Below are 17,500 nucleotides of genomic sequence, written 5' to 3'. Positions count from 1 at the left end.
TCTCCTCCGCCAGTCGCGCGAAGCGGTTTTGAGACTGGCCGCCCCGCCCGTGCTTGTTGGCCACGCCGAACTCCTTGTCGAACTTCACCTCGAACGAGTTCAGCGTGCCCAGGGCCAGGGTGTGGTGGTCGCCCTGGATCACCACGAAGCCGTACGTGGCATCCAGCCTGTACTCGGCCTTCTCCGCGGCCGCGTCGCACACCTTCCTCGGCGCAGGATCCTCCTCTTGCGTCTCGCTGGTGGCACTGTTCTCCTCCTCGCAGGTGGGGCTGGCATCCTTCCGGCCCTTCGTCTAAAGGATCTCCAGGACTCGAAGGGAAATTCCCAGCATAGAGTCCTGGTCCTTGTCCACTGCATACTCCTTCATCAGAGCAGGAATGCTGGCTGTCTTCAGCTCAACGCCCTGCTGGTCCTGCAAGCGAAGGAGCTCGTCGGCGACTGCGGGAATCATTGCAGCCTCGAAGCTCTCGCCGAGCCTCTTCTTCAGGCCCTTGCTGGCTCGCTCCAGGCCCATTAGCAGTTTCTCGCGAGTCAGCTTGTTCATCTGAGGCGACACCATGGCAACCAACTTTCTAAATCACTCACGTGGATAAAGAACGAGGGTTGTCTGTGCTCTGCTAAGCCTGACTGACCAACGAGACGGCCGTTCGCTCACCCGAGTTCGCGTAGCGAGGTTGCCTCCAGCTGATGAAGGCCATTCGTGCGTGCCGCGATTTTGCGTTCGCAAAGGAATTAAATGTCAATTTTATGGATTTGTAAATCGCATGCTCTTCTTTTAAGAAAAAAAGTATGAAAGATGAATTTTAGAAAAAACGGCAACATTTTTTATTATTACTTATTAAGAAAAACACCAAATTTGAAAAAGTAAATAAAAAATCCGAAAAAACTTTCGTCGCCTCCTTGGCGGGCGCCATTTTGTTTTCAGAGCGGAAAAGTGAAAAATGGCAAAATTTACCATAGGAACGTTCATCGCAGTTTCTTAAGGTTCTAATATCATGGAAAAGTCAGTGTGCTGAGTTTTCGTTATATGGGAAACGTTGCCAACGCTGAGAAAAGGAGAAGAAGGAAGATTTTTGCGATCCCAGCTCCGTTCTACAGACCTTGTGAAATCCCTTTCTCTGAGAAACCTGACTATGTAAAGGAATTTCCCCGCATTACAAGGGAAGAACAATGCGAAAGAGGTTTCAGAGAAGCGAAACCTACGCTTTTGAGAGAGAACGACGAGGGGGAAGGAGAGAGAGGGAGATGGAAAGAAATGGACTCGCCTTCCATGACAAAGAATTTGGTTTTCAGAATAAGCTGCTGTTTCAGGCCTTGTTTCATCACCTGATTTCTGAAGCACGAAGTATGAAGTGTCAAGTGCAGGAAAGATGAGATGTTTAAACGGGGGGTTCGGTAAGTAGCAGATGTTTTAACATTCCAAAGTAGGCCTATGTTCTGATAACCCGTTGTTCTCTGAAAATTGACAAGTTCATTTGTTTAATTTCTTGCCTCCCTTCCTCCCTCCCCCTTCCATCCTTCCTCTCTTGCTCCCTTCCTTCCATCCATCCTCCCCCCTCCCTCCCTTCTTCCCTCCCTCCTCTCCTTCCTTCCGTCCTTCCTTCCTTCCATCCTTCAATCCTCCTCTCCTTCCTTCCTCCCATCCTATGTTCCTTCCTTCCCTTCCTCCCTCCTTCCCTCTCCCTCCCTCCCTCCTTCCCTCTCCCTCTCTCCCTCTCCTATCCCTCCTCCCTTGCTCCCTTCCTCCCATCCATCCTCTCTCCCTCCCTCCCTCCTTCCCTCTCCCTCCCTCCCTCCCTCTGCCTCTCCTATCCTTCCTCCCTTGCTCCCTTCCTTCCATCCATCCTCTCTCCCTCCCTCCCTCCTTCCCTCTCCCTCCCTCCCTTCATCCCTCTCTCCCTTCCTCCCTTCATCCCTCTCTCCCTTCCTCCCTTCATCCCTCTCTCCCTTCCTCCTTCCCTCCTCTCCTTCCTTCCTTCCTTCCATCCTCCCTCCTTCCCTCGCTCCTTTCTCTCCTTCCATCCATCCATCCTTCCCATATATAGGCTATATCATTTCTTCCTTCCTTCCTTCCCAACTTCTCTCCTCACTCCATGCCTTCCTCTCTCCCTTCCTTCCCCTCCCTCTCTCCCTCCTTCCTTCCTTTCCTTTCCTTTCCATCCTTCCTTCCTTTCCTTTCCTTCCTCCCACCCTCCCTCCCTCCCATTCTTCCTTCCTCTCCTGCCTCCCTCCCTTTCTTCCTCCATCATTCTCTTCTTCCCTCCTTTCCTTCCTTCCTTTCCATCCTTCCTTCCTTCTTCCATCCCTTCCTCTCATAAAGGCTTATAGGCCCTAGCCTTTGGACTATTCTTATTGTTTATGAATTTATGTTTATTTGTTCTTAGCATATATATATATATATATATATATATATATATATATATATATATATATATATATATATATATATATATTTATATATATTATGTTTTTTATTGGGCAGTTTTGAAAAATGTTAAAAAGTTTGGTAACATATACATCCTAGAAATATAGATTAACAGCGTTTACAATCAAGAACATTTCTCTTCAATTTGCACAACTAACAGAGATTTTCAAATATCTAAATAGATGCAAGAAAAATAAAATCAGAATTATATGTGATGTGTGAAAACTCACTTTGGACCTTAGTGTTCACTTAAATCCCCCATTGGGTTCCAGATCTTGTTGCTCCGCCCCCAGGCCCAACCGTGCCAGCAGTGAGAGAGCAAAGGTGATCTGACAAAACTTCACGGACGAGCAGGGTACTTCCCCTCTTAGCAGGCAATTGGAGATGGAACATTTATAGTGGGGGTCGTCTCTCCAGGCAAGGGGGGCCAGAAGCACCTGAACTTCCCAGTCTTCAACAAAATGCGACTGGTATGTGCTTTCATGGATTTTCAATCTTTATTTTCTCTCAGGCTTCACAATGCCCTATCTCTCCCCTCTCTTTTTGTGTTCCTTTAGCATAGTTTCTCATCCATCATCTTTAATTTTTTTCTAGTATTGTTGTTTATTCTTAAATTTTTACAACTTTTCTATTTTGTCTTTTACTGCTTCTGTTTTTTCTCAAATTTCCTTTCTTTAATCTGATACTGCTGAATCTTTTACAATGAACATATTAAGATTAATGAGAATTGAATTTCACTACTTAAGAACATTATTGCTTTCCTTTTTTATATCACGCTCATAGTGCAATTTAGAGGCGCTGCCCAAAAAGGTGACGCATGTACCTATGTCCGCTATATTTAAAGGGAATGCAAGATCTCAAACCGTGCCCAATCGCCTTCCATAGCACCTTTGATCATCTCCCTAACCCATTCAGTTGTTTAAGGGTGTTTAAGGGGTCTATAAAGGGTATACGAGTACTCAAACCATATCCATTCTCATTTACTTTGTGATAGCTTTCCATAGCACTCTGGTAAGCTTTCTGAAATATTTTGACTTAAATTTCTCACTCATTTTGCTTTTTTTGGAAGGCTTCCCTTTTGCTTGCATCCCTTGCCAGCTGGAGCAACACCTCTTGGTTTTGCTGAGGAATTGTTAGCTGACAAGATATTCTGCCCCACCCACCACCACCCAACCTGCCTAGACTTAATGAAACAGTAGAAATTGACGTGTCCAAATAATCATCATAATCTGTGTCATAACCTTTACATTTGATTGTAATACTGGCAGATGCAGAAACACTTTGCAGTGGTTGTCTCTGAGGTTCTGGTTCCCTTGTTAAGCTATCATCATTGTTTATTTAGACATGAACTTGATTCCAGGATGGCTATTGATTTTAGGTTGCTCAGTGCTATAGCTTTGTTCCCCACAAAACCGACTTGTACAGTTGAAGAAAATTTATATAAATTTAATGGAGTTACATATTTCTCAGGGTTAGATCTGACTGAAGTGTGTTACCAAGGACTGCTTTCTGAGAGTGCAAAAGCTTTGACAGTATTTCCCAAACATCTTTAATTAATGGGATTCTACATCAACATACATTTGGATATTGATGCAGGTGATACTCATATCATACATTTGTAAAGTTCTCTTGGGTGTGTCTAATGTTTCATTTTATTAAAACAATATTTATGCCTATGGAAGAACATGGGTAGGACATCTTGCAGTACTAACCCAGTTTTTAGAGTGGTTACATTCCCACAACTGAACTGCTTATCCTACTAAGCATATAATTAGGTTTAACTGACCATCTATCTTTTTGATAGATGGTCAGAATGTTAAACCTCAGTTTGATAACAAATCTTTGTTAAAACTGTCCCCACCTATAACCAAAAAGACATTAAGGTAATTTTTAGGGATGATATCTTTCTACTGAATGTTCCTCCCCCAAGCTTGTTCTCTCATGAGTCCTATGTTGGATATGTTAAGTAAAGGGACTCTGGAACCATTAGTGTGGACTCGTGATTTACAGCTTAGATTTAATGAATTAAAACTTGCATTATTCAGTGATCTTGTGTTAAAACTACCTGATGCTAAACACTTTTGTACTAAGAATGGATGCTTCTGACATAGGATTAGGAGTGGTGTTATTACTGTATATACCCAAGCAGGAAATGATTAGATTGAGAAAAAAAGGTATTCAGCCATCGAATGTGAATGTTTAGCCATAATGTTCGGCATTCAAACACTCGATTATTACCTCATAGGTAAACATATTATGGAAGTTGACCATGAACCTTAGTTTACATGAAGAATTATGAAGGAACCAACAACATAGGGACTGGTTGGACACTCAATCTTCAGCCTTACTCTTTCAGAACCATTCATATAGCCAGGCAGAAACACATCTACTTTAGTCCCATTTGATAAGTCACAACCACCAACCAACCAAGTTCTGTTATTGTTGTTGCTGCTGCTGTTTATTTTGGGTGTCTAAAAGTGATGAGACTCCTCATGCAGGTGTTAATACCAAAAAAAAAACGCACCCCCTGGTGCTGCCAAGGCCATCATGAAAGTCATGGAGGTCATCCCACAGCAGGATATGGTCTCGGTCAAACACGCCCTTCTCCGCCAATCTAAGAACTGGCTTTTCAGTTCAAACTACCTTGGTATTATCGCCCCAGAGAAGGTAGGAGATTCATTTCATGTTCATTTATGGCTGTTGATGCTTTTTTGTGGTCTTTACATGAAGATGTTGGGCTTATCCAAAGAACTTATAGTTAAGTATTTTTGTCTGGTCAGTTTTTGGGTTGATAGGTAAAGGGTTAGAACTTTTTTTTTTTCTTTTTTTTTTATAATGCAGCTGCTGCTGTAACAGTGTGGTGTTTCAAATTATTTTTTGTTGAAAATTAGGAAAAATGCTTTTCTATTATGGATAATGAACTGTATTCCAAATTGTCTCGCATATTTAAATACATTCCTCTTTCAAATGATGTGAAATGATAGCTATTATCTAATGTAAGACTAGCAGTCAATTTAATTAAATTTATTGAGCTTTTCCTCTCCAACTTTCAGAACAAGATCGGTATTATCCCTGGCCTTATCTGTAATTAGGGATTAATTGGTACTATCTCCTAATCTGGAATCCTCACATCCAAGTTCATCAGACTACCCAAGTTGGCCTCAAACAGACCTTTAGCATGGGCATTGGTGGATACCCCTTCACTAGCACTAACCTCATTGACTGTCTTGACACTTTCCTCAAGGTAAACAGGTATAAGAATTGAGCAGATTTCAATTGTGTGGTGTAGATGTATGGTAAAGACACAACCAAATTACAAAATACAATTTTGAAATTGAGCTCTCATGTTGCTGCATGAATTATTAATTGCATTTAATATTGTGGTGTTTCAAGGCAGTTGAAAATTCTATTTCAAGTTCGTAGGAAAAAGTATAAATTGTTGAAAAAAGCTGAATATTAGGTGGAAGTAAGTATGAAAATAGCCACTTATAACAAATTATAAGACAGTGTTATGTTGCAGGATCCCAACACAAAGGGTATTCTCATAGGTGAGATTGGTGGTGGTGCTGAGGAGGCTGCACCTGTGAGGACTTAAAGAACATAATGCTGTAAGTTGTTTTGCCAAGTGTTAAGTTGTTAAGTCTTTGATTTTAATCATTCCATTAATGGGAAGCTAAAATGAATTCATGCATTTGGGACTTAATTGATTATGTTTATCATTGTTTATCACTCAAGTTAAAAGTAAATTATTTTTCATTTGCTTTGTTCTACAAAGGGGCCTGAAGCGAAGCCTGTTTTATCCTTTATCGCCGGTCTTTCTGCCCCACCTGGTCGTCACATGGGACATGCCAGTGCCATCATCTCTGGAGGCAAGAGAGGTGCTGAAGACAAGATTAAGGCCCTTGAGAATGTAAGTTCTTTCCCTTTCTGTTTTTGTCATATCACATACACACTAACCCACACATCACACACATACACCCTCACTCTCACCCTCACTTGCATGTGCCCACACTCATTCACAGGCACTCACACTCAACAGCATACACACCTTCGTATTTCTCTATCTGTATTGTATGAAACTAAGTGTATCAGATAATAAGTATTTTTTTAGGGCAGCTTACGCATTTATCTACGTAATGAGAATGGTTTAGATAAGATAATTTCTTAATAGAAGAATGCCTTTGAAGACCTGATTTTCTCAATAACCCACAGGCTGGTGTTATCATCTCGAGGTGCCCTGTGCAAATGGGAGATATGTTACTGGCAGAGATGAAACTTCTTGGAAAATCGTAAGCTGATTGCTGGTGCTGAAGCTTAGGGGAATTTACTGGATCAAGAGATGCCACATTGGTGTCCAGGGACTGAATCACTGACTGGGCAGGAAAAGTCACTTAGGGAACACATTTTTAACTTTTCTCTTACAAAGTTGTATTTTTTCATCAAGCATGCAGCCATGGAAGGAATTTAAAAGCCTATGACAACACTTGATTATATTCATGAATGGTAATTTACAATCAAATGTTGAATAAAAGTTGAACAGTCAGAAATGTGTATATATTTTCATTTGATGCACAGGAATTGTTTAGATGTATCAACATGAATCCTAAGGAGGTTGATGAAACGCTAATCAGTATCTTGCATGAGTAGTTAATTAATTTTCTCATGGATTTTGTTATCAAACACAAGGACATCCCTATTACTGTCTTCAAAGGCAGTGACAAATCATCACTTGTTATTAGGTTCATGTGTTGCTTCTTAGAGGTTAATCTTGTAAATATATTACCCGTTTAATATTGACAAAATGCATATATGTATTTAAATCAAGGTTAAAGTAAATAAAATATACATGTTCATTGGCTTTATTTTTGAAATATGACATTTGAAAACCATACTTTGTAGAGTATCATCTCTAAACTTACAATATGACTTTATTTTATTTTTGTGGGAAAATAATTAAGGAAGTAGTTATGAAGAAATACCTGAAACAATGAGACACATGGGTTAGTGTCATAATTTGGTCATTTCTTTGTTAGTGTATGAATGATCAAATTAATAACTGAATGAATGAGTGAGTGAATCAGCTGTTTGAGTGTAAGAGTCTGTTTTGTGTGAAGAAGTGAACGAATGATTACGTATACATACACAAATGATCCAATCACTGTAAGATCAATTAATAACAAGTTTCATTTAGTTTATATTGATGCAAAAATCTTACCACACAGATCTACACTAACAACAACAAAAAGTTGTTGCAATAGTAACCATACTCTTTGATTTCAAGGTATGTCAGAAGTGAGACTAAGTTTTAAAATCTACAGTAGAACATGCATATCACATAGTTATTTAACAATAAAAAGCTCAAGCAAATATTCTTCAAAACACACCAAAGAGAAGACTAGTTTCAATAAAAACCTATTCTGAGGTCCCTTATATTCATAGTAAGCTTTAAATCCTGAATCAAAATTTATATTTGAGAAGTCAGCTTTTAAGGCCTCATAGTTGAAAGCAGCAGTTTCACAAAAAACAGTCACGGTACCTCCAAGTTGACTTGAAATCTGCGGTAAATGTCTCAGCCTTCTGGGTAGTTTGTGCTAAACAGTCTGCAGGACTACTAAAGCAGCTTATACCAAAGCCCGCTAAGACACTGGTTTTTGAGGTGTCAGACATGGGCACTGTCTCACACACACACACTGATGGATTCCCACTATGAATGCAATGTAACCAACACAAAACTATTGAGTACCTCTGCCTACTTGCCAAAGAGAAAGGCATAGGCCGCCTTCTGCCAGCTACCTCATTTGCATATGAATCAAGGTGGCAAAGTGCCCCCAAGGAACCCTGTTATTTACAGCCAATTTATCAGTCTACTAAAGTGGGGTCGCAGTACGCCCAACCACCGGAGGGAATTGCTTTAGCTTTTTCGCAAATAGTTTGTGTTCAAGAACCTGTTTTAGCATTAGACGCCTGTGCTGTTGGCCAGGGGTTGGGAATGGGTTTCTGTTGAAAGAGGAATACCATAAATGCAGTTTCTATGTTCGTGTTTGGTGTGTGTTTGCCTGCAGCGAGTGACATGCAGTATGATATGTACTCAGTCTCATCTTCATCATATTCCTTGCACACAGGGAGTAATTTATCTCTCTCTCTCTCTCTCTCTCTCTCTCTCTCTCTCTCTCTCTCTCTCTCTCTCTCTCTCTCTCTCTCTCTCTCTCTCTCTCTCTCTCTCTCTCTCTCTCTCTCTCTCTCTCTCTCTCTCTCTCTCCACATACACACATGCACGTGTACACAGTGCAGGTGCACACACAAATATGTATGTATATATATATATATATATATATATATATATATATATATATATATATATATATATATATATATATATATATATATCAGTATGTATATATATATATATATATATATATATATATATATATATATATATATATATATATATATATATATACATATATATATATATATATATATATATATATATATATATATATATATATATATATATATATATATACATATATATATGCATATACATATATATCGGTATGTATATATATATGTGAATATATACATACATATATGTATATATATACATACATATATATATATATATATATATATATATATATATATATATACATATACATATACATATATATATATATATATATATATATATATATATATATATATATATATATATATATATATATATATATATATATATATATATATATATATATATATATGTATATGTATATATATATACATTTATAGGAAAATTTTGCAAAAAGGTTTTGCTGTTTAAATATTATCAAATTGTAAGTATATGTATCAGCCTGTTAACTCAAGGGTTCAATCCCCTTACGGGCCTTTTAGATAATATATCTTATAGAAATGGCTTTGGTGTTCGATAAAGAACAGAAAGGAAGAGGGAGGAAACACAGTCGCCTTATTGAAACTTGTCAAGAATCAGAAACATACCTATCGCGTCTAAGTAACACTAAGTGGCTCTGTGTGTGTGTGTGTGTGTGTGTGTGTGTGTGTGTGTGTGTGTGTGTGTGTGTGTGTGTGTGTGTGTGTGTGTGTGTGTGTGTGTGTGTGTGTGTGTGTGTGTGTGTGTGTGCGCATGCGCGCGGAATGATTGGCTGTTAAATAGTGATAATAATGGTAAAAATAATGACGATATTAATAATATCAATATTAATAATCATAATGATAGGGAGGATAATAAACATAGGCTTTTCACATACATATAACAAAGAAAAGTATAGTGTGTGTTTCTTTGTGCATGCGTGTGGTTTGGACGTCTGTAAGTGCTGTGCCCTGATTTCGTTACACGACCTCATGCTTTTAACAGTACTAAACAAACAGAGAAAATTGGTAAGCCTAAAATAACCCAGTATATTGCAAGATAACATATGGGAAATTGGCCTGTTTTTAGCATGGGTAAACTTGATTTTCTTTAATTTCGTCATCCTATGACCATGAAGGACAACATTCACCTCGGCAAAAAAAATCACAAATATAAAATGTTACGAGAGTGCATTTTGGTTCAGTATTCATTCTCGTTTTATTCATTCATTTATTTATTTACCTATTTAGTTATTATATACTCAGTCGTCGTCCCCACTGATGTGCTTAAATAAATCAATAATTTCTCAATTTTTTCTATTACTATCCAGTAGTTATTTCTAGTTGTTTATGTTTTCAAAAGAACACTTCCTGAATACAAGATCATTTTGATTTCTTTAAATCGAACTGGAAGCACACTTTTCTCTCCTTAATTTTGGTTACAATTTCACATTCCAATCCCTCCTTATGACTAAAAATTCAGTTTTCATAGCTGATTTTTTGACGAGTTGAGCACTTTTCCCACTGTAGGTCAGATGCGTGCATGGACTTGTGCGTATGCATGTGGGTTTCTGTGTACACGTGTCTGTGTGTTGGTGGATGTGACATTCTCTCTATATGACCTGTGTGTTTCTGTGTACATATGTCTGTGTGTTGGTGGATGTGACATTCTCTCTATATGACCTTTTCTAGACCTGTGTTGCGCGAATGAAGACAAAGACCCTTGTAAAATAATAAAAAAGCAGCCCCCCATATATATATATATATATATATATATATATATATATATATATATATATATATATATATATATATATATATATTGAAACGTCTGTGCTGTGTGAGTAACTTTCTCAGGCGGGCGAAGACAAACGCACAGACGTAACTTAACATTCCTTTATTCCCGTTCTTACCACAGTTAGGCAGGGAGATAATGCATGCTTAATATGACACAAAAGGATGGCACGATTTTCACGTAAACACACTAATTAGATGATGCGTCCGAGAGCACACTGGTATGGAGTTCACTTCACTTCTCATTACTAATATCCACGGGGAGCGTTTAAAGCGTGTCACCGGTAACTGCTGCTAGCCATCTTCACCTAGCCTTATTTCACAATATTTGCCTTTAGCACTAAGAACACTCTACTATTTTATCTTAACGTTAAGGCGTACTTCCTGCTGAACTCCCACAGCGCACGCTTTTCTCATGACACTCCACAGAATTGTCAATATCGCCGTCTGAAATGCGTCACAATGCTGATCAATCATCCAGACCGCCATGACCAGTGTCGCTCTCCCCTTCACCTCTCGTCAGTTGCAAGAAGCGTCCCCGAACACAAACACACACATATATATATGTGTGTGTGTGTGTGTGTGTGTGTGTGTGTGTGTGTGTGTGTGTGTGTGTGTGTGTGTGTGTGTGTGTGTGTGTGTGTGTGTGTGTGTGTGTGTGTGTGTGTGTGTGTGTGTGTGTGTGCGTGTGTGTGCGTGCGTGCGTGTGTGTGCGTGCGTGCGTGTGCGTGCGTGCGTGTGTGTGCGTGCGTGTGTGTGCGTGCGTGTGCGTGTGCGTGTGCGTTTGTGTGTTTATATATATTTATATTTTTTTATACTCATGGTTCTTATTCCAAGAGAAAAAAAAATGTCCTACAGTAAATCAATTCAAAATTAATTTCTTCCATACGGTTCATCGGAAGATTTCGTGTTACTAAGCCGCGGTAGGTATGTCTCTGATTTTGACAAGTTTCAGTGAGGCGACTGTGTTTCCTCTCTCTTCCTTTCTGTTCTTGGTATTTTTCTATATTACCTTTGCCTCTCCGATATTGACGATTTTGGTATCATTGGATTCCTCTCACTCTGTACAATCCAAATATGTAGGTTTTATTGCGCGGAAACCCCCCGTTAGTGGCAAACTTGACCCCGATAGCAGGGGCGACGATGTCGGAGCGGCGGACGTAATATAGAAAATTACCCTAATAATATAACCCACAGTGAAAATAACCATGGTTATTCACATGACTTTCCATTGCAGGGGGGTGCAATGGAACTGCACAATATAAGCAGATATCAAACAAAATGTGATGGATATGTTATACATAGTATTAAACGAACATAAACACTAAACATTGTGAGTATTCACTTTTGTTCTATAATTTTGCATATATGGACAAACTTCTAGAACTATCCTTGACCTGGACTACATTTTTTGCTGTTTAGGGAGAACATGTTCTTCGCGTAGGTGTCAATTGTTTTACAAGGATCACTATACGTATTTTCAATCCAACCTTCCAACTTTCAATATCAAGCAAAATAAATTCATAAGCGCAGACTAATAGGTGTGCCTTCAACTGGAAGCAAAGATTGAACAACCTTAAAAGTAATTTTTGACAAAAGTTTTGGATGAGTTAGGCTAAGTGCTTTAAAGTAAAAATAAAAACATTGTCCTCCTCTAAACATGGGACAGAATCTGTGTCAATTCACAGATTACAAATTAACTTTCTAAACTTTCTGTCTATTCAAAAGACATTGGCAAATTTTAGGTTCTCTGTATCCTCAAAAAACAAACAAACAAAGAATATAGTCTGGTCCTTGAACTCATATTTCAGAGTTACCTAATAAAAATCATGCAGTTGCTATCATACATAAAACTCTATCATTAATAATTTTTCAACAACAACAACAACCAAAATCTATAATTCTTAAAGCTGATAAAGCTAGAAGCATTCAACACCTGAGCGAAACCAAATGTAAACTGAAACAGAAAAGAAGCAATAGAAAGAAGAAGTCTTTGAAATAGCAGGTGAAACTTTCACCAACATGACAAGATGTATGGTCTGTAGATAGAAAGGCACAGGTATGACTCGCACAAGCAAAGTGGATGGCATACTTGCTTGTCTTTTCTTATCCAGGCAAAGAATGGCTTCTCTTGATAATCCATTTTATTGTAAGAAAAAATGTTTTTTTTTTCTTTTTCAAATTCAATAGAGGTGATATAGCATAATCTTTTGTGCAATAGGACAGTTGAAAATCATAAACAGAAAAGACAAAATTTTCCAAACAGTTATACTTTGATATACAAGACAAAAGCAAAACTGTCATATGGGTTGGATTACTCTGAAATTGCCAGTTTTTTTTTTATATATATATATATTTTAAAACCTAAACAAAATTTGAGAAAGATCCTGTGTTCTTGAAAGGAAAACGTACAACTTCAAATGAAACAATGTTGAGTGTGTCTTTCAAAGATAATAAAATGGTGTCCTCATAATCGTTTTAAACTAATTCCTTTACCGTTCTTAGTTGGTTCTCTTACTTTTTTTTGTCGCAACCAAATAAAACCTGGATGTACACATTTAGGATGAAGTCAAGTGGCATTTTATGATGCAGAATAATGTAAAGAGGTTTAATATAAAATTCTTAGCAATCATGATTGAAGAAGCAGGATGTGAAGAAGGAGAAGAAGAAAAAATATATATATATGTGTGTGTATATGTATGTGTAGAGAAATATATATATATATATATATATATATATATATATATATATATATATATATATATATATATATATATATATATATATATATATATATATATATAATGCATCTCACCTGTATTGTCTATATTACCCATTTATTCAAGTGAGATGGAAAGATTCCCCAATGAACCTGTATTAAGAAAATAAGAGAATGAAAAACATGTGCTAAAACTGTGACACAGAATTGAACAGAATAAGAGAATAATAATATTAATAATATTAATGAAAGAAAAAACAAAAAAACAAGACATCTCAACAATATATTTCATTTCCTATAATCTGAATTTACTATGCCATTCAGCAATAAGCCATACAGATATAACAATCCACTTACAGATGTATTTTTTTCGTCTTTTTTTTTGCTGTTGTTTACTCCTTCAAGACTACATCATTTCCTCATTTTCCAACTTCACATCAAGTTCGCTGGCAAGCCACAGCTTTTTGGCAATGCCTCTGTGCTGAGCCAGCTTGGAACTCTCAGTTTCCTGAAAAATATAAAGGCATGTTAAGGATATAATCAACTTTTATACAAGGTTCAAAATATTCTTTTTTTGTACGAGATTTTGATGCCTAATCCATCTCCCATCTTTCACTTTTTCATTTTAGATTCATATATCTGTAAGTGGGATTCTATCTTGCCTTGCAGTCAACAAAATATTTCCCTGATAAGCCCTCAACTTCTTCCGCAACTGCCAAATGGATGATGGTCTGGGCACCGAGGTCACAGTCCTGGGGAAAATGTCAAAAACCACACACTGATAATAATCACTGTTGAATAAGAAACAAGGAGATAAGACATTCGTAATCAATATTAAAGACAAAAAAAAAAAAAAAAAAAGAAAAAAAAAAAAAAAGAGAAAAAAAAAATAAGAATAACAATTAAGATCAAATGAAATAAAAGAACAAAATGTATCACCTTTCCCATTAGCTTGAACAAAAATGCTTGTGAGTAACCAGGAAAGCCACCCATCTTGTAGGTAATTTCAGTATCCACAACTCCAGGGTGCAAGCTGTTTGCTGTAACCCCTGCCAATCACAGAATAAACATAATTGCACAGAGTACCAATGATAAGAAAATAATCATCTTCACTTAAGGAAAAAATACCAAATATTTACCTTCAATTAATACATATTTCCACAGAAGGTCAACTTTCTCATTAGAAAACTTCTCCCCAGGTACCTGAGCCGCGAAGCCTTTCTGCGAGCTCTAGTGTGAAGAGGACGTTACACAATTTGCTCTGATTGTATGATGTAAACATGCTGTAAGAACTCTTCTCGAAATTAAGGTCTTCTGGGTCCAGCACACTGCAAAACTCATGCATTTTGGAAGACACATTGACGATTCTGCTCGGGGCACTTTTCTTCAGAAGATCTTAAATACATGAACATATTAGTTATTAATAATTAGATTTTGCATAATTGTATTTTTTGGAGAAAGAAAAAAAAAGAAAAAAAAATATATATATATTTATCATATATATATATATATATATATATATATATATATATATATATATATATATATATATATATATATATATCTTCATATATATATATATATATATATATATATATATATATATATATATATATATATATATATATATATATATATATATATATATATATATATATATATATATATATATATATATATATATATATATATATATATATATATATATATATATATATATATATATATATATATATATATATATATATAATATATATATATATATATTATATATATATATATATATATATATATATATATATATATATATATATATATATATATATATATATATATATATATATATATATATATATATATATATATATATATATATATATATATATATATATAACTTTCTTATTCTCCATTGTATCATAATAAAGTGATTTTATTTTTCTTTCACTCTAAGAACTCTTCCCATCATTAAATTTATGGGAGACCCTGTGCAACAGTAAAATACTTTATAGATTTTCCAAAACTGAGTTATCACTTTCATATCACTGTTATATATAATAATTCATTGTAAAGATAAACTTCAAAATAAAAGTGAAAATGTCTACTATGGACTATCTACATTACAGCTGAAAGCCAAAGAGTCCTATAAGTGCCTTTGTTTTGTTTTCTACCAATAAGATTAACTTTCATTACTACTACTCTCTTTTGGCAATATATATAAATCTTATCAGCATTGGAGATTAAGCATCATCACAGCATTCAGCAGAGAATTAAATTTCTAATTCTGGATGCAGTTACCTTCCCCTTGTCCAGATCAGATAAATCCACAAATCTGGTGACCTCAACTCTATTTTTTACAAGTTTCTGAATCTTGTTACTTATATCAACAATAATATTCACTGAAGGCAAACAAAATTGTATAAATATTAAAGAATCTATTTCTAACAGATTCACATTAATTGTACACCTTCATAATCAATCAAAAGCAAGGTAACAGGCTGTGCTTTAGCTATCATATCATGATTCTATGATAAGCTTGTTGAGGTCTTGCATGCCCTACAACAAACTAGATAAATGCTCAAGCACAGACTAGCATACACTAATTCTATCCCAACTTATACCCAACGATACTGGGTTAATAGACAAAGCTAATGCATTAACTAAGTATCATAAAAATGGTAAATATGTAAACAAACACATTTGTAGGAAGTATATGACAAGTGACAAGTTGGGTTATAACACAAAGTATAGTTTAATGGATGAGCTTAGCATTTAGTGAAGGGTGGGTTGTTAACTGGAACTCTTATTTATAATTTCCTGAAAAACAAAGTGAGATGTTCAAATAAAGTCTAAGGTCACCACCTTTCTTTTTCAAATATGGACTTATTTCTCTTTGTAACTGTTATTGCAACTTTTCTTATCAAATAATCAAGGAAAGGTAAAATATCTGCAATTTGAGAAATTATCATTTCATGAAGGATTTACATGTAAAAGTGCATAAAGACATTAATTGACTTCTCAACAGAGAACGATCAGTTTAAAATGAGATGCACAGCTCATACACAGAAGTTGTGTCATTGCCAGAGACAACTAAGCAAAAGTAATTACAACAGGTAACTGTGTTAAAAAAAGGTGAAAGAGAAAGATATCAAATCAAAATGCATGGTAAAACTATGCCAGTCATATTCTGGCATTGATATTTACTTATGCAGAAGGTCAGGTAAGACTGACAGGCCCCCCCCCAAAAAAAAAAAAAAATATATATATATATAATTCCTGAAGCCATTAATGCTAAATGTATCCTTATCAATACAAAGCAGGTCAAAATAAAATGATTTAAATGATTATAAACCTAAAGACCTTATAACTATTAAATGTCATCAGTACCTGATATATCCTCAGAACACATAATAACTATGTTTGCTTTAGAGGAACACCATAAAAGATGATAGAGTTCAGGTATCAAAATAGAATTTTCCCAATCACAAGCAAACTGGCATTACACATTACACATCAAAGTCTAAAACCAACTGTCCAGATGAACAACTTACTCAGTAACAAATTGGTAAGAAGGAAATGGCCATAGTGGTTTGTAGCCATTGTTAACTCCAAGCCATCTGCTGTATGTTTCCTCTTATGATGACCAACCATTCCAGCATTATTTATCTGGGAATGACAAGAGACTCAATTAAAATCCCATCTAAGAAAAACTAACAAAAGAGTGATTACTGTTGGCCATCTCATTACATGGTCCTCATAACATGGTTTATCTTGTGCCAAATACTCTACTCTACAGTAATTTCACTGGATGACGACTTACCAAAATATGCAGGGAATCTTCAGTTTCGACAATCTTGCGTGCAAAACTCCGGACAGAAGAGAGGTCTGATGTATCCAGCTTGCGTACAACAACTGAAGTGTTCCCTGTGTCCCTTATGATCTCATCTGCGGATATGTAGATATGAAGAATAATATCACATATCATACTCATCTATTCATATGAAGTGAGGAGAAAATGAGGGGGAGAGCTAGAGGGAGGGAGGTGGTGTGGAGATAGAGAGGGAGAGGGAGAGGGAGAGGGAGAGGGAGAGGGAGAGGGAGAGGGAGAGAGAGGGAGGGAGGGAGGGAGGGAGGGAGGGTGGGGGGGGAGAGAGAGAGAGAGAGAGAGAGAGAGAGAGAGAGAGAGAGAGAGAGAGAGA

General features: G+C 36.3%; 1 protein-coding gene and 1 pseudogene across 6 annotated transcripts in view; one reads left to right on the top strand and one right to left on the bottom strand.

Annotated features, from left to right (window-relative positions):
- Window positions 1–669: 669 nt before the first annotated feature.
- On the top strand, window positions 670–7,278 carry LOC113826822 (succinate--CoA ligase [ADP/GDP-forming] subunit alpha, mitochondrial-like; annotated as a pseudogene).
- Window positions 7,271–17,500, bottom strand: part of LOC113800504 (retinol dehydrogenase 13-like) — a 12,355-nt gene continuing 2,125 nt past the window's right edge. For 2 of the 6 annotated variants that reach the window (XM_070125773.1, XM_070125778.1), the window contains exons 4-9: window positions 17,122–17,246; window positions 16,853–16,967; window positions 14,508–14,699; window positions 14,244–14,353; window positions 13,967–14,056; window positions 13,571–13,812 (exon numbers count right to left, since the gene is read on the bottom strand). In XM_070125773.1, the coding sequence (XP_069981874.1) occupies window positions 13,711–13,812; window positions 13,967–14,056; window positions 14,244–14,353; window positions 14,508–14,699; window positions 16,853–16,967; window positions 17,122–17,246 (734 nt within the window). In that variant the 3' untranslated portion in view covers window positions 13,571–13,710. Of the gene's footprint in view, window positions 8,423–10,673; window positions 11,033–13,400; window positions 13,458–13,570; window positions 13,813–13,966; window positions 14,057–14,243; window positions 14,354–14,507; window positions 14,700–16,852; window positions 16,968–17,121; window positions 17,247–17,500 lie in introns of those variants that run through there. The other 4 variants (XR_011398760.1, XM_070125776.1, XM_070125774.1 and 1 more) reach the window with 4 other exon arrangements.

This window comes from Penaeus vannamei, chromosome 9 (genome assembly GCF_042767895.1).
Source record: "Penaeus vannamei isolate JL-2024 chromosome 9, ASM4276789v1, whole genome shotgun sequence".
NCBI classification, from domain to species: Eukaryota; Metazoa; Arthropoda; class Malacostraca; order Decapoda; family Penaeidae; genus Penaeus; species Penaeus vannamei.
This window is presented reverse-complemented; position numbering and strand designations above follow the sequence as displayed.